Below are 21,758 nucleotides of genomic sequence, written 5' to 3'. Positions count from 1 at the left end.
GCCGTGTGCCGTCCTCAACGCACGCTGTTACCGCGCTGCAGAGCCACAGAATGATGCGCAGATCAGAAAATAAGTAACGGGGTGTGCGTGAAAATAAGATGCGACATACGAAGCCCACAGCATGACTATGAGCTTCCTCCATGCAACCGCGAAGAAGAGATGAAATCCTCTTAACACGCTTAAGTACTCTTTTAACACGTGACTTCCACATTCAGCGCTAGGACTCACCTTTACGTGGGGGAAGCCGGGGCAGGACGGAACCACGGGGCACAGCAGAACTAGGGGTTAAATAATTTTCAGGAACTATTTCCCAAGCGACAAGTACGGCAAGAAGACACGTAACGTTTTGGCGCTTGTTTTTGGTGTGCATATTGCAGTATTAGTAAGCTTTTTAACTATAAGGTAGCCCGTAGTCCAGTGTTTAGGGTTGCTGACTGTAGATCACGGAGCTGTGGGATCCATTCCCGGCCAAGTCGATGATTTGCTCCGCTCGGGACTGGGTGTGTCTGTGTTGTCCTCGTCTTCATTTCATCGTCATCGACGAGCAAGTCACCGAAGTGACGCCAATAAAAAGACCTCCACCAGGCAGCCGAACTGCCCACCAGCAGGCAATCGGTCAAATATGCCATCTACACATCGTATCTGAACGTAGCCGAAAACGCTTTATTTGTTAGTTTTCTTTCTTTCTTAAAATCTCAGAACGTATCTTTGAACAATTATTTTAGTACGATTAGACGATGTTTACGTTTCAAAGCGCTTTGTGGGTTTTTGACTGTACGTAAACTGAAAGGTCAGGGCGGAACGTAACTGGGCATAACGGAAGGAGGTTCTGTTCTGCCCAACTATCGTAACCATTCTTTCCTAATGTTTACTTTTTAGTATCCATGTTTGGTCTAACACTCGCATGATACAATACCATATTTTCAGGTTTTCCATATTGTTGCTAGTAACAGTACTCTTTTTTTCACTGTTGGATAGAAAATACGGACACAAACCTAATCGTCAAAGTTGGTATACAGAAAATATGAAAGAGGCCATGAAATCTTTAGTGAATTAGGAAGTGGGTCTTAGAAAAGTCACTATTCAGTTCAACGATCCAAAAGAAACTCTTTAGAAAGCAGTTCAGAATAGACTTCAAAATCGGATTTTTCAAATTGACGAGTCAACGGGAAAAATTTTAGGTTTTTAACGACTGAGCAAGAATTAGAGCTTATCAGTTATTTATAAGACCAGATTGTTTGGATTGACAATAAACGAGTTCAGAGCTTTAGAGATCCACTTGGCAAAGGAAAACAAACCGAAACACCCTTTTAATAAAGAACTGAAAATGGAGGATGAATACTGGATGACCCAGTTTCTTTCGAGAAATCCGGACCTGAGGATTAAAAAGCCGTAGGCTGGTGCTCGAGCAATAGGCTTCAATCGTGCAAATGTTTCCAAGTTTTTGAACTTTTGGTAGGAACTTACGAGAAGATCAAGCTGTCTATTGATCGCATTTATAACTGCACGAGACTGGAATATGTGTAATCCCAAAGGGGCATTCTAAGCTAATTGTTCCCTGAGTAGAACGTCAAGTAGGCGTTCTTATCTCATTAGAGAGGGGAGAAACCGTAACAATAGCAACATGCGTTTCATCTGCCGGTGCATCCTATATCGATCTCCCCAGGTAAATAATACAGAAATCGTACACATTGTGTCTTCCAGTGGTGGTTGAGCAGAATGCAGTGTCAGGCTGAATGAACACAGAGATTTCCACCAAGAAATTCATAGTGTCTTCTAAGTCGACCAAATGTGGTGCTATTGATTCTAGAAGGTCACTGAACGTAGATAAGGGACTCCATGCCACTGACTTTGGCGAAACAATATTGTGTGGTCATGGTATGTCTTCCAGCTAATTCTTTTCATAGGCCACAACCCCCTGAGGTGTCCATGGTAAAGCCCCTCAGTTCCAACTACGAGCAAGAAACTTGAAAGTGATTCAGAACACATACTGAAAAAGTTGTTACTCTATGTCAAGTAGCATCTCTTTTTCGCTCGGAATTCCTAAATGCCGCTGTGATTCTGCACTCAAAGGGTTTCAGGCTACAGGACTTCGGCGTGTCAACGTGAGTGTCTTCACTGATGCGGACTTATTACTATCAGCACCAGCTTATGGAAGACAGGACGCTGAGCCCATCAACTACATCTGATAATGTCGCAGAACCAGCAATATTTCCTGTCTCTGATAATTTGTCGAAATAGGTTGCGCAACAAGACAGAAGTAGGCCTGTTGAAGCAACAAATGGTTCAAATGGCTCTGAGCACTATGGGACTGAACTTCTGAGGTCATTAGTCCCCTAGAACTCAGAACTAATTAAACCTAACTAACCTAAGGTCATCACAAACATCCATGCCCGAGGCAGGATTCGAACCTGCGACCGTAGCGGTCTTGCGGTTCCAGACTGCAGTGCCTTTAACCGCACGACCACTTCGGCCGGCGTGTTGAAGCAACAGCTTCCACTTTAATTTCCACAACATTTCCTCATGTTTCTCCATAATACTTCGTTGCCATTCCAATAGCTGGGGCGGTAGTAGGGATACGGACAAAATAAAAGAAGGGTCGTACTTTGATTCTGACTTCTTCTCCCTATGAGAATGAACTGCAGGTAGCTGTGGCAAGATGAGAAGGCCAAAAGGAGACAGAAATTTATGCCTGAGAAAAACAAAAAGAATTGAAAATTTAAGGTAAGAAAAAAAAAATGTCGAAAGTGGAGCAGACGAGACGGACGCTGTAAATCTAACGATTCCCGTAAGACTTCGGGCAATGTGAGTGCATCTGCACTGAAGAAAATGTCCGAAAGAACAGGTACCATCTTCATATTTGTATTAGAGGTCTACTGAAGACAAGGGGTGCTTCTGCTTTGTGTCAATTTGTGGGCACGCAACTATCGTGCAGGAATTGACTGCGAAGAAAATGAAACTGAACTCATCTATGAATTTTGTGCCTTAAGTTACTAACATTCTGCCACTTGCGTTTTTGCAGATTTTAACAAATTTTATCAGATTTTGAAATTAAGCTTGCAAGGAAGTGTAAATTACTCATTGCCCTGACGCTGTATTAGAGTTGTAAATGTGGTTCCACTCTATCCCAGCTGTAGGTTATAAGGAATCAATTGTCAGCCCTTTTTAATTTTTTGAAAGTGTTTGTTTGTGTGCCTTCAAATCAGATATTTTTGTTTCACTGATAAATGTCACGTAGAAATTTTTTAGCTTCTTCTTCTCCATTTTCTGAATCATCACAACTATAAACAATTTAGGTATAGAATGTAATATGTTATAGAACGGTTAGTTTATCACGTTTCGTGATAAATCAGTCACATGAACATGGATATTGGACTTTAAGCCTAAATGCGTATGTTCTGTGTTTTAAACTATTGGTACACACATGTGTAACTATGTGTGTGTGTGTGTGTGTGTGTGTGTGTGTGTGTGTGTGTGTTATTACCTTGTCAGCTAGTCACACACTTCCGAGTGACAGTTTAAGATACTTTTGTTGTATTGCCAGTTACAAATATTTAATCTTATGACTAATACAGTCTTTTTGAGACAGTTTTACCAATTCGTAGCTCACTCGTGTTAACAGAGTATTACACGGGATCCGATAATCCCGACGTTCAGTGCCCTAAATGCAAACAACAACGACATTAAATCTTATGTTTCACTATGGTATGGATATAGTTATGTTTAGCTATTTAACGGTAAGCATGGGACGACAGTTTGCTTTTGATGTAATTATTCACATATAGTAATATTATTTACAGGTACACCGTGAAAACTTGGAGACATGTCAGATTGAACTAAATGAACTGAAGGGAAAGTTACAAGAGAGTGACAAAACACTTCAGTTAAACTTGGATAAGGATAAGAATAAGGACGAATACGCAAAAGAGTACGAGGATGAAATTGCAAGACTACAGAAGCAAAATGATATGCTTACTAAAAATCTGAAAGCAGACTTAGAAGCAAAAAATGCTGAGCTAGATACGGTAAAATTTGAAATGAACAAGGAAATTACTGAGCTAAAAAAACAACTCGAGAAGTGTATGGGTGATTGTGATGGATATCAAAAAGAATTAAACTTACTTAAAGAGAAACTAAAAGGTTTCAAGTCTTCCAAATCAGAAGTCGTCGTAGAAGTGACTAAGTCTGAGCCGCTTCCTACTGTGAAAGAGGAAAAACCTGAAAAGAAACCAAAGAAAGAGAAAGAGAAAAAGGAGAAGAAATCAAAACTTAAAGTTGATGAAGCTCCGATCAGTAAAACCGAGATTGAAACCGAGAAAAAGCCAGAAGTGGCTCCCAAAAAGAAAACTGTAGCTCCTACTAAAATGGAAGCAAAACCTGGAATGACGTCTAAATCGAAACTGGAAGCAAAAATACCAGAAGGTGAAAAGAAGGGTATGTATATCATACATTAATAAATATTTTGCAAAAATCAATTACCCATATTAAAGTTAATTTTGTTCCCTTACTAACAAATAAATTTCATAAATAGAGTAGTAAATACATTTCTATTGGAGGAAATGCATCCCTTCTACTCTTATTAGAGTTATAGCGTGGATAAGCATGATTTTGGCTAAGATTTTTTCTAATTCCACTTGTGTCATCATATTTTGGCAAACACTGACAGAAATTCAGTTACTGCTTTGTTCAAATCTTAGCTAGTTATTATCTTTTACATGTATATCAGATTCAGAGCTTTCAATCAATTTACTTCTTGGTTTAAACATGTTGAAAATATATAACCTGCACCTTCAAAGTTTTCTGTTAGGTTTGGTTTTCACACTTCAATCTATATCTTGAGAAACAAATAAACATTCTACTAGACTTCTAAAATAACCAACTTTTTATTATTTTTGAGGTACTTTGTCATAGGAGGTTGTACATCTGCAACTACGTAAATGCTAGAATTTCCCTTATGGCTTCAGCCATGTATGCATTCAACACATATATTGAACACACCTGCTCCTCCATCTCTCTGTGTCCACCTCTTTCTTCCACTGTGCATCCACCTCATACTCTGACATCTATCTGTCTGCTCCTTCTCCTCTGTCTGTCTCTTCACCTCCTCTCCCCCTCCATTTGTCTATTTCCTCCATCTCCTAGCTCTAACCATATCTTCTTCCCCCTCCTTCTGACCATATTTTTCTCCCCTCTCTCTTTCTATATGCACCTCCCCCTCTTCCTTTTGAACCTTCTCACTACTCCATCCTTCTATCTCATGTATGTCCCCCTCCTCCCTTCTCTCTGCCTGTGCCTCCTCCTAGTTATTCTGTCCATCCCCTCCTCTACCCATTGCAACCTGTCCCCAGGCATGCTCCTGCAATACATGGTGACACTACTCTCAAAACATCCCTGTTATACAGGGCAGGCTCCACACCAGGGGCTTGAAAATCATTTATTTGCCCCTAGTCTACAGGCTGTCATACAAAGCAGGTTGATAAAGCATGCCCATACTATTCAAACGCAACACACCTGCCTTGCAGGGCAGCCTACATGTCACATCCCGAAACACTGTTTGTTGCCCCTGCCATACAGGCTCCTCTGCAAAGCAGGTCGATTTGGGAGGCTGATACTATTTCCACACAAAATGCCTTTCATGCAGGGCAGTGTATATGACAGAGGCTGAAAAACAAGTTTTTGCTCTTGTCTCTGCTCCTTGTAAAGTTGGGAGTTTATAAATCCCACAGTGCTAGTACTGAGGCCTACTGTTTCTATGTCAAATATGGTACACATCGATCCAGGGGTTTGGGAGGAGATATCTGCATCTACATCTACATCTACATCCATACTCCGCAAGCCACCTGACGGTGTGTGGCGGAGGGTACCATGAGTACCTCTATCGGTTCTCCCTTCTATTCCAGTCTCGTAATGTTCGTGGAAAGAAGGATTGTCGGTATGCTTCTGTGTGGGCTCTAATCTCTCTGATTTTATCCTCATGGTCTCTTCACGAAATATATGTAGGAGGGAGCAATATACTGCTTGACCCTTCGGTGAAGGTATGTTCTCGAAACTTTAACAAAAGCCCGTACCGAGCTACTGAGCGTCTCTCCTGCAGAGTCTTCCACTGGAGTTTATCTGTCATCTCCGTAACGCTTTCGCGATTACTAAATGATTCTGTAACGAGGCGCGCTGCTCTCCGTTGGGTCTTCTCTATCTCTTCTATCAACCCTATCTGGTACGGATCCCACACTGCTGAGCAGTATTCAAGCAGTGGGCGAACAAGCGTACTGTAACCTACTTCCTTTGTTTTCGGATTGCATTTCCTTAGGATTCTTCCAATAAATCTCAGTCTGGCATCTGCTTTACCGAGGATCAACTTTATATGGTCATTCCATTTTAAATCACTCCTAATGCGTACTCCCAGATAATGTATGGAATTAACTGCTTCCAGTTGCTGACCTGCTATTTTGTAGCTAAATGATAAGGGATTGAGATTCAATTGCCATTCCCTGCACCATGCGTCAATTCCCTGCAGATCCTCCTGCATTTCAGTACAATTTTCCATTGTTACAGCCTCTCGATGTACCACAGCATCATCCGCAAAAAGCCTCAGTGAACTTCCGATTTATGTATATTGTGAATAGCAACGGTCCTATGACACTCCCCTGCGACACACCTGAAATCACTCTTACTTCGGAAGACTTCTCTCCATTGAGCCCCCCAGGGGCTCAGCATTCATTTGCTGAGTACGGGCTTGGCGACCCCGGGGTCCTGAGCTGGGGACTGGTCAGCGCCACCAGTCTCCTGTCACCGTAACCCCCGGACATGCTTCAGCGACCACCGCATGGCGCGGCGGTGGAACGTTGTGTGCTGCGGGGAATGGTAATCTTGGCTTGACCGCCTGGATTGTGAGGAAGGTAAACCTCTATAAAAACCCCTCAATCTTACGGTGTGCTGCGCGCCTATAAGATGCATGGCTGTTGGGGTGGAACAGTCACAAGCGGGCAACCTCTGGGGCACCTGCCGCGCCCCAGTTGTATAAGGCTTACCTAGGCACGCGGGGCTCTGTCTAGGTGGACTTCTAGTTCCCTAGCTGCTCGTGGGACCGAGATGGAACCCTCGAACTTTTATTCTTCTCCTGCCAGCGGAAAGGGTGGATCGCTGGTGGGTTCTAACACCCAATCCAACAAGAGGGCTCGTGTAGCCAGTCCTCCTGATTCAGGTAGTAGTAACAGAACGCATGCTGCTTCGCAGAATGTGTTTTTCATAATTAAAAGAAAAGATGGGAGTTTTGAAAAAGTTTCGCCATTTTATATACAGAAGGGCTTAGAAGGTATTGCTGGCACATTAAAATCTGTAAAGCGCTTGCGAAATGGCACCTTGTTGGTTGAAACATCTAGCTTCCAGCAAGTCCAGAACCTTCAGAAGGCACAATTTCTTGGGGAGTTTGCGATAGAGACTGAATTTCACAACACCTTGAACTACAGCAAGGGTGTTGTGACTTGCAGAGATCTCGTTGACATTCCCCAAGACGAACTGAGGGCTGAATGGTCCCGGGAAGGAATTGTGGACGTGCAACACATTATGAAACGGGTGGATGGTGCTCTCATAAAGACTGACTCGTTTATCCTTACATTTAACACCACCAAATTGCCAGAGCATGTGAAGGCAGGTTTCCTACGTCTCAGTGTACGGCCTTATTACCCCAACCCCATGCGGTGTTTCAAATGCCAACACTTTGGACACACTACTCTCGGCTGTAGAGGGGAAGCCACTTGCGGGAATTGTGGTAAAGCCGCCCATGAGGGAGTTGGTTGCTCCTCTCCTCCCAAGTGTGTCAACTGCTCTGGGGATCACCCTGTGTGGAGTAGGGAATGCAGAGTTTTCCTTGAGGAATGGAAGATCCAGGAACTAAAAACTACAAAACGCATCCCGTATGGTGAGGCGAAGAAAATCTACAAGTCCATGCAGCCGCCCACGTTTGCTGCTTCCTTTTCTTCCGTTCTCAAACAACCAGTCTTGAAAACCGATGCCGCTACACAAACGGAGGTTGCTACTGTCTGCACTAGCACCTGCGCTTGTCAATGTACAAGTGCTGCTGCCGTTACTGTGAAGCCTGCTGCTCCCCCCCGGCCATCTGACTGGGCTGTGGTAGCTGACATCATGGAACTTCCTGCCCCTTCTCGGGTTCAGTCTAGTGCACTGCCCAGCACTGCTACACCCGCTACTGCTTCTGAGGTTTTGGCTCCAATGCCACCTCAAGCCGGAACATCGAAGCCAAAGACAAAGGTGAAGACTCGCCCACTAAAGGAGACTGCAGTTATACAGTCTCCTGATGTGGATGTCATTCTCCCTGACGTCTCTCTCGACTCCTCTTCTGCGGCGATGGAGGTTGATGTCAGACTGGGGCAATCATCTCGCCCCAAAACTGAGCCTCCACCTGTTGTGGGCTCTCCTCCCCAACAGAAAGTGAGAATGAAGGTACTCCCACCCTGATAGATGGCTCCCATTATACAGTGGAACATGAATGGATTCCGGGCACATGTGGAGGAACTGAACCTCCTAGCACGGCAACGCCCCCTGTGCTTGTGTTTACAGGAAACGCATTTAAAACCATCTGATGCTCCTGTACTAAGGGGCTATACGTCATATCGCAAAGATGACCTGACTGGAGAAAGGGCCAAAGGCGGAGTCGCTGTGTTTGTCAATAATGACCACCACTCCTCTGCCCTCCCCCTGGATACTGACCTGCAAGCAGTTGCAGTTGAAATTTATTCACCTCGGAGGCTTACCGTTTGCTCCCTTTATTTACCCCCTCTGGATGCAATGACCTTAGACGCTCTCACAGATCTTATCGACCAACTCCCCCGCCCATTTCTTCTCCTGGGAGACTTCAATGCCCATCATGTCCTGTGGGGCTCCACTTCTCTTTGCGCTCGAGGTCGAATTTTGGAGAGCTTCCTAACATCTCAAGTGTTGTGCATCCTCAACACAGGTACTCCGACTCATTTCTCTACTGCTACAGGGTCATTCTCAGCCATTGACCTATCTTTCTGCTCTCCAACCCTCACCGACTCTGTTCACTGGGAGGTCATTGACGACCTTCATTCCAGCGATCACTTCCCTATCCGCATTCATCTCCTGGATGGTGTATTGCTGGAGCCGCGGCCACCATCGTGGATGATTGGCAGGGCTAACTGGCCACTGTTCACTCGGTTGGCTGTCTTTGACCGCCACAATAACGTACAGGAATGGGTGGATCACATCACGCTTGTGGTCCATCATGCTGCTGACCTGTCCATACCACAGTCTTCTGGCCCTCCTAAGCGGCGCCTTGTGTCTTGGTGGACAGAAGAGTGCCGTTCAGCAATCCGGGACAGGCGTGCGGCTCTTCGCCGATTTAAATGCCGCCCAACAGCGGTCAATCTTACCGCCTTTCGAATCGCGAGAGCCAGGGCACGGCGTGTCTTTAAAGAGAGCAAGAAAAGGTCATGGCAGGAGTTCCTGGACTCCATCAACCGTTCCACTTGTTCCACAAGAGTATGGGAAGCCATCCGGAGGATTTCCGGTAAACATAGCCGTTTACCAATAGCTGCTGTCCTGAACCAGGGATGTCTCCAAACGACACCCAGAGCCATTGCTCAGACGCTGGCAGAGCATTTTGCACAAAGTACTGCCACTACAAATCAGGATCCAGCGTTTCGTCGCTACCGTGCGACTGTCGAAAGAGCGACCTTGGACTTTCGGTCGAACAGTTCTGAGGCCTACAATTCCCCTTTCTCCATGTGGGAACTTGAATCGGCACTTACTGAGACTTCTGACACTGCACCAGGTTACGACCGCATCCGGTACTCCATGCTTCGACATCTGCCAGCGGCGTCAAAGGAAATCCTCCTCGAATGTTTTAATCTCATATGGCAGACAGGAGTGTTCCCCACCTCGTGGAGGGAGGCAATTCTCATCCCTCTCCTCAAACCAGGAAAGGACCGCACATGTACCGGTAGTTATCGTAGTATTGCCTTGACAAGCTGTGTCGGAAAGACCATTGAACGGATGGTTAACCGGCGTCTTGTCTGGCTGTTAGAGACCAGACAGCTCCTTAGCCGCTTTCAGTGTGGATTCCGAAAATTTCGGTCCACGGTCGACAACCTGACCCTCCTAGAGGCAGCTATTCAGCAGGCTTTTCTCCGTCAGCATCACTGTATCGGTATCTTCTTTGATATCAGTAAGGCATATGATACTACTTGGAGACACTGTATTCTTGCACAAATGTATCAATGGGGCTTTCGTGGCCGCCTCCCCATTTTCATTCGGTCTTTCCTGTCTCAGCGGTTTTTTCGGACCCGCGTTGGTAACACACTGTCTGATCGCTTTGAGCAAGAGAACGGTGTCCCCCAGGGCAGTGTTTTAAGCGTTACCCTCTTTGCCATAGCCATCAACAGTATAACGTCTACAGTGAGGAGTCCAGTACAGTGCTCCTTATTTGTGGACGACTTTGCTGTTTTCTGTTCCTCCTCCAGTGTTGCAACCGTGAGCCGTCAGTTGCAGCTAACAGTGCGGCGGTTAGAGGAGTGGGCTGCAAAGACGGGTTTTCGGTTTTCTGCCGAAAAGTGTGTTTGTGTTCATTTTAATCGTTCTCGTCATCTTTCTACTTTGCCTGCCTTGCATATGGGGGATACTGTACTACATTTTAGAGACACAGTGCGGTTTCTGGGCCTAATTTTTGACTCCAGGTTGTCATGGCTGCCACACCTACGTGATTTGAAAGCCAGAACCCTGAAGGCACTGAACATCCTCAAGTGCCTCAGCCACAGGTCTTGGGGCGCGGACAGGGCGCGTCTCCTACAGTTTTATGGAGCTTTTGTGCGTTCACGGCTGGACTATGGGTGCACAGTATATGCGTCAGCGAGGCCATCTTATTTGCGGATCCTTGACGCTGTTCACCATGCTGGGATCCGACTGGCCACGGGTGCTTATCGGACCAGTCCCGTACCCAGCCTCTGTGCTGAGTCTGGCGAACCCCCACTTACCATCCGCCGACAGCTCCTGCTGGTGCGCCAGGCTTGTAAGTTTCTTGCAGCTCCCAGATCGCCTGCTCACCATCTTGTTGCCCATCCACCTCTGGACCGCCTTTTTTCCCGCCGTCCCCGGGCTACGTTGCCGTTTGGGATCCGTGTGCAACGTGTAGTAGAGTCCCTCGGTGTGGAGTCTGTACAACCCCAAATCCAAGGTTTTAACCGCCTGCCACCCTGGTTACTGAAGAGGCCCGGAGTGATTTTAGATGTATTGCAGTACAAGAGAGATTGCACTCCTGCCACCTTTTTTAATGCAGCATTTTCTGTCATTTTATCTGAGCACCACGACTATGTAGCTGTTTTTACGGATGGGTCGAAACAAGGGGATTCTGTTGGTTGCTCAGTTGTTTTTCCATATCGTGTCCTCAAGGTCCGACTGCCTCAGACTTTTACTATCTTTGATGCAGAATTGTTTGCGATCTTGCGGGCACTGGAGCACATGAGACATTCTTCTTCTCCTAAATTTCTTGTCTGTTCCGATTCACTCAGTGCCCTTCAGTGGCATTCTTGTTGCTATGTTTCCCCTTTCCTTAGGTTTTACTTTCTTAGGTAGCATTTTCCTTCTTTTCCTGCTTTGTTTGAGTGTGTGCTTTAGTTTTCTTAGGTCTGTCCACATTTGTTTCTTTTAAATGTGTGTCAGGGCGCTGATGACCTCGATGTTGAGCGCCCAAAAGCCCCAACACACCACCACATCTCCATTGAGAATGACATGTTGCGTTCTGTTATCTAGGAACTATTCAATCCAATCACACAATTGGTCTGATAGTCCATATGCTCTTACTTTGTTCATTAAATGACTGTGGGGAACTGTATCGAACGCCTTGCGGAAGTCAAGAAACACGGCATCTACCTGTGAACCCGTGTCTATGGCCCTCTGAGTCTCGTGGACGAACAGCGCGAGCTGGGTTTCACACGACCGTCTTTTTCGAAACCCATGCTGATTCCTACAGAGTAGATTTCTAGTCTCCAGAAAAGTCATTATACTCGAACATAATACGTGTCCCAAAATTCTACAACTGATCCACGTTAGAGATACAGGTCTATAGTTATGCACATCTGTTCGACGTCCCTTCTTGAAAACGGGGATGACCTGAGCCCTTTTCCAACCCTTTGGAACGCTACGCTCTTCAAGAGACCTACGGTACACCGCTGCAAGAAGGGGGGCAAGTTCCTTCGCGCACTCTGTGTAAAATCGAACTGGTATCCCATCAGGTCCAGCGGCCTTTCCTCTTTTGAGCGATTTTAATTGTTTCTCTATCCCTCTGTCGTCTATTTCGATATCTACCGTTTTGTCATCTGTGCGACAATCTAGAGAAGGAACTACAGTGCAGTCTTCCTCTGTGAAACAGCTTTGGAAAAAGACATTTGGTATTTCGGCCTTTAGTCTGCCATCCTCTGTTTCAGTACCATTTTGGTGACAGAGTGTCTGGACATTTTGTTTTGATCCACCTACCACTTTGACATAAGACCAAAATTTCTTAGGATTTTCTGCCAGGTCAGTACATAGAACTTTACTTTCGAATTCATTTAACGCCTCTTGCATAGCCCTCCTCACACTACATTTCGCCTCGCGTAATTTTTGTTTGTCTGCAAGGCTTTGGCTATGTTTATGTTTGCTGTGAAGTTCCCTTTGCTTCCGCAGCAGTTTTCTAACTTGGTTGTTGTACCACGGTGGCTCTTTTCCATCTCTTACGATCTTGCTTGGCACATACTCAACTAACGCATATTGTACGATGGTTCTGAACTTTGTCCACTGATCCTCAACACTATCTGTACTAGATACAAAACATTTGTGTTGAGCCGTCAGGTACTCTGTAATCTGCTTTTTGTCACTTTTGCTAAACAGAAAAATCTTCCTACCTTTTTTAATATTTCTATTTACGGCTGAAATCATCGATGCAGTAACCGCTTTATGATCGCTGATTCCCTGTTCTGCGTTAACTGTTTCAAATAGTTCGGGTCTGTTTGTCACCAGAAAGTCTAATATGTTATCGCCACGAGTCGGTTCTCTGTTTAACTGCTCAAGATAGTTTTCAGATAAAGCACTTAAAAAAATTCACAGGATTCTTTTTCCCTGCCACCAGTTATGAACATTTGAGTCTCCCAGTCTATATCCGGCAAATTAAAATCTCCACCCAGAACTATAACATGGTGGGGAAATCTACTCGAAATATTTTCCAAATTATCCTTCAGGTGCTCAGCCACAACAGCTGATGAACCAGGGGGCCTATAGAGACATCCAGTTACCAAGTCTGAGCCTGCTGTAACCGTGACCTTCACCCAAATTATTTCACATTTCGGATCTCCGTCAATTTCCTTCGATACTATTGCACTTCTTATCGCAATAAACACGCCTCCCCCTTCACTGTCCGGCCTGTCTCTGCGGTATACATTCCAATATGAGTTTAGGATTTCATTACTGTTTACGTCTGGTTTCAGCCAACTTTCTGCCCCTAGTACTATATGGGCGTTGTGACCGTTTATTAATGAAGCAGTTCTGGGACCTTTCTATAGACGCTCCTGCAGTTTACTATTAGCACATTAATATTGTTATTCCCTGTTGCATTTTGCCTACTCCTACCTTTCAGCGTCTCAGGAGGCGTCTTGTCGGGCCTAGGGAGGGAATTCTCTAACCTAAACAGACATATACATATACACTCTGCTTTATATATGTAACAGATAACCTTTTGCAGAGCAGTGCAAAATTTCACTTATCGTAGTGAAGTAGCAACAATATGGCTTCTCTAATCACTTTGCAGTATATTTCTGTTTGCTTATCCTTCTGTGATTTTTTTCTGGTAATTCCCTGAAGGATTTGTTTTTCTGTAACCATTTCCTTACGCATTACGCATATAATGAAATACTACTTAATAGAAACACCAGCAACAGGGATCTTTTTCATCCAAATAATAACGATTGAAGAAAGGGTCCTTAAGCTCAATAAACAAGTGGAAATGTGCGGAAAATAATCTCTCTCTCTCTCTCTCTCTCTCTCTCTCCCTCCCTCCCTCTCTCTCTCTCATACACACACACTCAAAACCATTAAAATCACTATATCATCTGCGATATAAAAACATGATACAGCAATCAGGAACATACTTGCATTTTTTCCTTACTTCATATCTTCATATCCGTAAGTGCGCTGATACACAACGGAATGATAGAACTTTTCTTGCTGTTGTGCCTAGTGAAAGACTTCGAATTTATGAGATCGATTTTCTACAATCTCTTGATCTTTGACCTCGACTGAGGTCTACGAGAAATACAGGCCCTCCAGTGAACTTGATGTCACACTAGTTGCCTTGTCCGACATACAACATGAAGGCTTGGCTCCACTGAGGTCCACATGATATCAATGTGTCAAAGAAATGGTACCCACTACAGGTGTTAACTTCGTCCTGTATCATCGAGAGCCTGCATGCATTTAAATATAGAGTTAAAAATTATTGAAATCGTCTGTAGTAACAGCTTGTTCTATGCCGGAGATGGTTGCTGAAACTCGTAAGACCTGTAGTGTCGCTTGCTGTGATGCACGCTACAGGGCCCATGTATCTTGTTGGTCCAAACCTTGACTGCATGATGTCATCAGTGACCTTGTACGTATGTCATCACACCTCTCCCCTCTCCTCACCCCTCCCCTACTCACCTCTCCACCCAGTATTTTACCAGCCATTAACTCGAGACAACCAATCACAGCCCAGTGTTTTTCCAGCTCTTAAAACGAAACAGCCAATCAGTAAATAGCTGCCGTCTTAGCCATATTCAGAAGTATTCAAATAATATGAATTTTGCTTAAATCGGTACCATGATCAAAATTATTCAATCTTTAGTCAAAACTGGGTAAATATATTGAGAATCTGGTGCAACTAATAGTATTTTATCAAAAGTACATATGTACAGAAAAAAAATTTACGGAGCACAAAAGGTCTTGCTGACAGCCTTATCTAGCACACATGTGTATGAAGGCTATGTTCACAAAGCAATAGCTGGAATATTTCATGGCAGCAGCAGGTGACGCACAGGGGTTTGGAGGTGGAAGGTAGGAGATACGACACAGGGAAGACGGCCACCCACAGACATTTCAGGACCCTAGTCTTTAAATCGTGATCTGTCGTTCTGATTACGGATTTTTGTTCGGGACATGTATAAATACCCGAAGAGGCGAAGGTTTATGAGCCTGCGAGCAATATTTCAAGAGAGATTAGCATTTTATTGACCTTTAATTGAAACTGAATCGATTTAAGCTACGAACACCAAATCTCGTACGGACATTTAGCTATACAGTACATTATATTCATGGGTTTATTATCACGCTGTGTAGCTTTTGAGCGATAATAAAGCTGCAACGTTATGGTATATATATATATATATATATCCCTGGATGAAAAAATTCCTGCGTTTTTTCTGTCTTTCCCGCTTGTCCCAGGATATATATATATATATATGGATGAAAAAATTCCTGCGTTTTTTCTGTCTTTCCCGCTTGTCCCAGGATATATATATATCCTGGGACAAGCGGGAAAGACAGAAAAAACGCAGGAATTTTTTCATCCAGGAAAATCCTGGAAATTTTTTAGAATACTTGAATTTGTCATTGTTTTGGTTCTCAGTTAAGTTTTTGTAATTTTTCTGATAAGATCTGATACTCTAGCGAAGAATTTTACTTTAGTCCGCAGAATAATACTGCAACAATAAGACATAAACGACAGAATACCACCAAACCAAAACATTAGTTGGAAAGAAAATGCGCCATTAAAGAAAGAAGAAGAAAAGAACACACAGTGGACGCACAAGCGTCTACTGGCTGCAGAATGTGTCAAAGGCTTTAGGACGAAGACTATGCAATACTTCGTAACAACAAACTGCTTTCAGTGACAGTGGTCGACACAACTGTTTACATTTCTAACAGCTCGCGGGAAAATATTGCGATTAGTGGTTTGAGATGCGTTAATTTCAAAGTAAATTTCTTTTTATGCAAGACGATTTATGTTACATGTGAGAATGTTATATGAGGTATGATTGGCTGACAAAAGCGGCCCGCACAGCATAGTTTCCATTTCAGTGCTTCGGAAGCTACTTTGCTGTACTTTAGTGGAATACGTGTTTATAATCTCGTAATATATAAATATACAGTGTACATGTGGCCACGCATCAAGGACCTTTCCGAAACGCAATGGCTTTTCCTGGGTCTTATTTCCTGAAGTGCCGGGGTGTTCTACGCCAGTGTATAAAACCTTTGCCGCTAAAAGGACTGATAAGTTTGACTACTCCGGTGGAAAATATATTCTCGCTTAACACGAAAAAATGTACTTTCACCTGGGGTATAGTGTATTTTCAGCCGGTAAAAGAGTTTACTTTCATCCGGTAAAGCATATTTTTAAACGGGGAATCTGGAGAAATCTGTTTTTGTTTGTTTATTTGTTTTTTTGCCTATGCACCCTTATTTACGTATGAGCCTAACTCCATTTCTGCCAACTAAAATGTTTTAATTCTGTGCAAATAAACCTTCTCTTGAAATTACATCGAGTCGGGCTATTAAATAATTTTGTAAGTGTTGTATTCAGGATATTTTCATATGCACTCCATACTATAAAAGCCATGTTGCATTTCAGACAGCTATGATCGTTGTTGATGAATGTTTTACTAAAGCCACATTATTTATCAGACTCAACAGCAGTGCGGAATCATACTTCTTACGTTGTGGATGGGGGTTAATGATGTGAATTATAGATTCTGGATGAAATAACATAAAAAATGCTACAAAACTGCTATGAAGAATTTAAACAAAATAATATGCTAAGCAGGCAAGATAATTGTAGCTGACACAAACGAACAGGCATGACTTGACAGTCAGGTTTCAGCTATTGCAGTTCCCTCATTTTATATACGCTTACATATAAGCATAAAAAAATGCTCTTTTTATATTTTATCTTTTTTTACATCTGTTCTGAACACTACTGTCGTCTTGAAAATAGCTCGTCATAATGAAAACATCATTGTTTCGTTACTTGAATGCATAAATGTCGCACATATTCTATCAGAAATTCCGTACAGTACACGAACACTCTCAATACCAGTTGGGTGGGGGAATTCGCGTCCACCTTCTCAAAATATTGTCATCTAGTCAGTCACTTCATATTTCAAAATTTTGAAGAAAATGTTTATTTTTTCCGGAATTTTTTAAACCAAATTTCATAAATGTTCTAAATTTATCAGTTAAACTTAATGCAAAAATTTAAGTCTTAGGTGCAGATGTCCCTTTCACAGTGAACGTCATATTCAGTATTTTTAGGTTCAGGACCTTACTTACAAATCAATAACTCTTTAATAAGTATGTTGTGAGAGAAAGTCAACAATAATGAACGAAATTTACATTTCATTTTTTTACGCTGGTCATAAAGTACTACCTCCCCCACCTCGTTGACCGTACACGTAAATGAAAGAACGAACGTTAATTTAGCTAAAAGTGGGCTGAAAGATATTTTCAGGCCCTGGAGCCTGCTTACACATCAGTATGTCTTTCAAAAGTATGTTAAGATTATACGTCAACAACAGACAACTACATTTTTTTTCAACTTTTAGGGTGCACACAAAATACCTCCCTTCTCCCCCACTTGGTAATTCCCGTTGTGAAAAATGCGTTGGTATTACTAGAGTTACACCCGGTGCAGACAAATGTCTGTTAAATGTACCAGTTCTGAAATCTGGAAATGTGAAGATGACCATATTTAGATACAGAGTAAGCCTTTCTAGCGGAGAGTGTATGTCGCTTTGACTGAATTAAATATCGTTTAATCAACATCATTTAATATCTAGTCTAAGTGCTAAAAGCCGCAACCATTTCGATAAAGCTATTATGACCAGTAACAGACTATGCACTGATCTTGCGGGCATCGCTAACAAGAGTTTGAAACTAATAGCATTAAACTGCCAGTGTTCCGAGGGCTGCAGTGCGGTTTGTATACATTGCAGGACTCTGAGACCGTAGGAATCTTTTCTGCCACTATGTGAAAATACGCGCTTTGAGCAGTCAGAATATGATCTGGGTGCGGGAAAAGTAGAGGAAAGATGAAACACTTGGTAACAGTGGTTCTGATGCATTTATTAGTTTAAGAATATGGGTGACACGTTACAACATGTGTTCAATATAGTCTCACTAGTCAGAAACATGCAGTAGCCGCAACAGTGCATGACCGACAGTTGCTCACAGCGTATCAGGTGTCATCGAAGCGATATGTCGTCGTATGCTACCTTTCAGATAAGGAAGAGTCGGGATACATCCCTGACAGACACGATCTTCCAGATATCCCCATAACTAAAAGTCGCAATGATTTAAGTCGGGGGTGTGGAAGGTATATCGAAGCAAATCTTTCACCTGGCAAGCGGCATGTTGTGTTGCCCCATCGCCGGCCGGTGTGGCCGAGCGGTTCTAGGCGCTTCAGTCTGAAACAGCGCGACCGCTACGGTCGCAGGTTCGAATACCGCCTCGGACATGGATGTGTGAGGTGTCCTTAGGTTAGTTAGATTTAAGTAGTTCTAAGTTCTAGGGGACTGAAGACCTCAGATGTTAAGTCCCATTGTGCTCAGAGCCATTTGAACCATTTTTGTTGCCCCATCTTGCATGAAAATAGTGGTGAGGACACAGTTACGCTCTTGCAATGCTGGTATCAAGTAATCCACAATATGTCACTGTGCACCTAATAGGCCCGCGACATGCCATGTCCTCGAAGAAAAGTGGCCTGAATGAAGAAGCTTGCAAAACAGCACTACACATTCACATAAGCAGGATACATTGGATGTTGCTGCACAACATGTGGCAGGGTAGGACCCAGTATGCAACAGTTCTGTGCATTCACGGCATAGTGCAGAGTAAAACGGGCCTCGTCCGTCTAAAGAACATTCCTGACCACATATCATCCACTTCCATGTGTTCCAAAAAAACAAATAGCGAAGTGATGGTACTGTAGCCTATCTTGGGTCTTCATTTGGTGTACGTTCTGAACCTTTTAGGGAAACCTGTGTAAAATGCACCGCAAAATCTTTCGAACTGTTGGCCAGGGAAGAAACAAATTCCAGTGACACAGCTCGAGCACAGGCTGCAGAATTTGAGGCAGGTGCTGCAAGGTCGGCTGTAGATATAGCAACTTCATGAACAACTGCCATCGGAGTGAGCCTCTCCCTGCTGCACCACCTACTTCACCTGTTTCTGCAATTCACTTGATCGTATTCTTTAGTCTATTTATTGACATGAGGCCTCTTCGCAGGTGTTTCTATCGGCCACATTCCCGCAACTCAACGCTGTTATTGCGTTCTGATGAAACAATTTTACCAGCAATGCAAGATCTTTCTTCTCAACAGCCGTTGGGCGTCGTACGAAAAACGTCAACCTCCTTGACACTCTGCACCAACGGTCACTTCGCAAAATAAATCAACATGCGTCGCCAAGTGTCAAAACAGGAAACAGTCTATATTACAGTTGCTTAAAGCGCCATATTTTCACCTTGTGGCAGAAAGTGGAACTATTATTTTTTCAGCATACTCCTCGAGTGAACCGATTATAACGTCCCCTTAGAAAAATTAATGAATTACTGTGCTGGTAAGCCCCTATGTTATTTGATTAACAAACAACTGAGCAGAACGGAATGTACTCAGACATTTCGCATTTCGCTCTTTACCTATTCTGATCAACACTAAAATGACACACAATATGTTTAACGTAACGCAATCTGACTTTCAATAATCCCTACAAAAGAATGGCCCTGACTAACATTAAACTATACGTTTCACAAATCACTTACCTCACAAAAATCTTCGTTACTCAAGCTACTGCAATACAGCGAGCGCCACTACTGCCAGCTAAGTAAAAGATTCAAACTGCTGAAGGCACTAACAACTGATAGGCATAGTTAGCAAATGAAAGATTTTGATAGAGAAGAAACAATGTATTTACCTTAATATTGTTCAAAAGTCATATTATATATATCAGTTCATGACATCCAGTCTTACAAATTTACTCTCTCTGTCCAGATCATCCGCTCTCAAAACTCCGCCATCTCACTCCCCACATCCACCACTGCTGGCGGCTCACCTCCAACTGCGCTACGCCACGCGCTGTTCACATCCAGCTGCCGCTGCCCAACACTACAATGGCAGACAACAATGCAAACTAGCCACAGACTGCACACAGCACAGCCAGTGATTTTCATACAGAGCGCTACGTGGCGTTACCAATAAGAAAACCTAAACAGCCTACTTACATGGCCCCCATGCTCCCCACAAAAAATTTTACAAATTGTTTTAGGCACTGGCGAATACATATTTGTTAAAATTTTTTCACAATTATAATAACAAAGAAATCAAATGCACACACTTATTGATACAATGTTGGTCAAAAGATAAAATTTTCTCACAGCACATAAAGACAGTCCTCATCGTTCATCACAGTAAAATAGCTGTGTTTTTCTCAAAGTCTGAGCAGTAAAAGAAAATGCACACGGAAATAGTGGCTTTCCATGCAGTCTTGAAGAAGTAGTGTTGTCCTTCCAACGGAAAGACAGTGCTGGCTCTTGACTTGCAGACAGGTAAGGGGCCACAACAGAGCAAACCCACCGCAGAGTCAGTGGAAGTTTTGAAGAATATTGGTAGGTAGGTCATCACAGAGCAGACCCACTGTAGTCCTGGTAGAAATTACGGTATTGGTGGGCCACCAGAGCTGCAGACCCAGTGTAGTCCTTGAAGAAATAATGGTATTGGTGGGCCATCAAAGATGCAGACCCACTGTAGTCCTTGTAGAGATTACGGTATTGGTGGGCCACCAGAGGTGCAGACCCACTGCAGTCATTGTAGAGACGGCCAGCAGCCATCTGTTACGACTGTGCAGGTGCACAATTACCATCGAAGGGTCTTGCAGAGAATATAGCAAGTCCATAAACCACCACTCGTGCACGCACAAAGTTTTTGGAATTGTCCTTAGAAGTCTTGCAGACAATATAGTAAGTCCACAAAACCACCACTTGTGCACTCACAAAGTGTTTGGAATTGTCCTTAGAAACAGCAATGCTGTTAATCAGTCCCTTGCTGAATTATTAACACACATCCAAACACTAACAGTCCTCTTTTCTTCACATATTGTGCATATACTATGACCAACAGAAATAAGTGCAGTGAAATGAATGCATACAAGTTACTTAAAATGATGAACTGGTGTCAATTACAATTTTATAACATGAGAATACAAAAACAAAGGTACAAAATACATCATTAAAGAACATAACAATACAGATAACATTTGTAGTAAAACAGGCTTTACAAAAAAATAGAAATAAACATGTACATCAGTGTTACAAGAATTATGACATAAATACATACATAAATGATCAGAATAACTTTTGAAACATCAACTTCGCACATGAGCAACAAAACAGAACAGATAAAGAATGTTTAAACATCTTTACAAAGTAAATAACATAGTATCAGAAAAATTCTTCAACATAACTCTCATCAGCTAAACACATAAAGACAGGAAAAACACAAATACACAAGGGTACACAAACACATAGCAGAATAACACAAGAGGAAAGGGGAGGGTTTGTTTTAAGTGTAACATTTGGTACTGCAGTCCAAACCAAAACTTCTTTCGTCTTATTTCAACATTTGTTTCCACCAAAAAAATCCAATCCAAGCATGCATTCTGTATTTATATGT

General features: G+C 43.1%; 1 protein-coding gene across 1 annotated transcript in view; it reads left to right on the top strand.

The window, feature by feature from the left end:
- LOC126444898 (uncharacterized) overlaps positions 1-21,758 on the top strand; it is a 697,169-nt gene that overhangs the window by 620,209 nt on the left and 55,202 nt on the right. Inside the window, exon 17 of the mRNA XM_050090969.1 lies at positions 3,801-4,434. Coding sequence (XP_049946926.1) covers positions 3,801-4,434 — 634 coding nt within the window. The remainder of the gene's footprint in view (positions 1-3,800; positions 4,435-21,758) is intronic.

This window comes from Schistocerca serialis, chromosome 1 (genome assembly GCF_023864345.2).
Source record: "Schistocerca serialis cubense isolate TAMUIC-IGC-003099 chromosome 1, iqSchSeri2.2, whole genome shotgun sequence".
Lineage (NCBI taxonomy): Eukaryota > Metazoa > Arthropoda > Insecta > Orthoptera > Acrididae > Schistocerca > Schistocerca serialis.
Note: the sequence above shows the minus strand (reverse complement) of the source record. Positions and strands in the feature narration are given on the sequence as shown.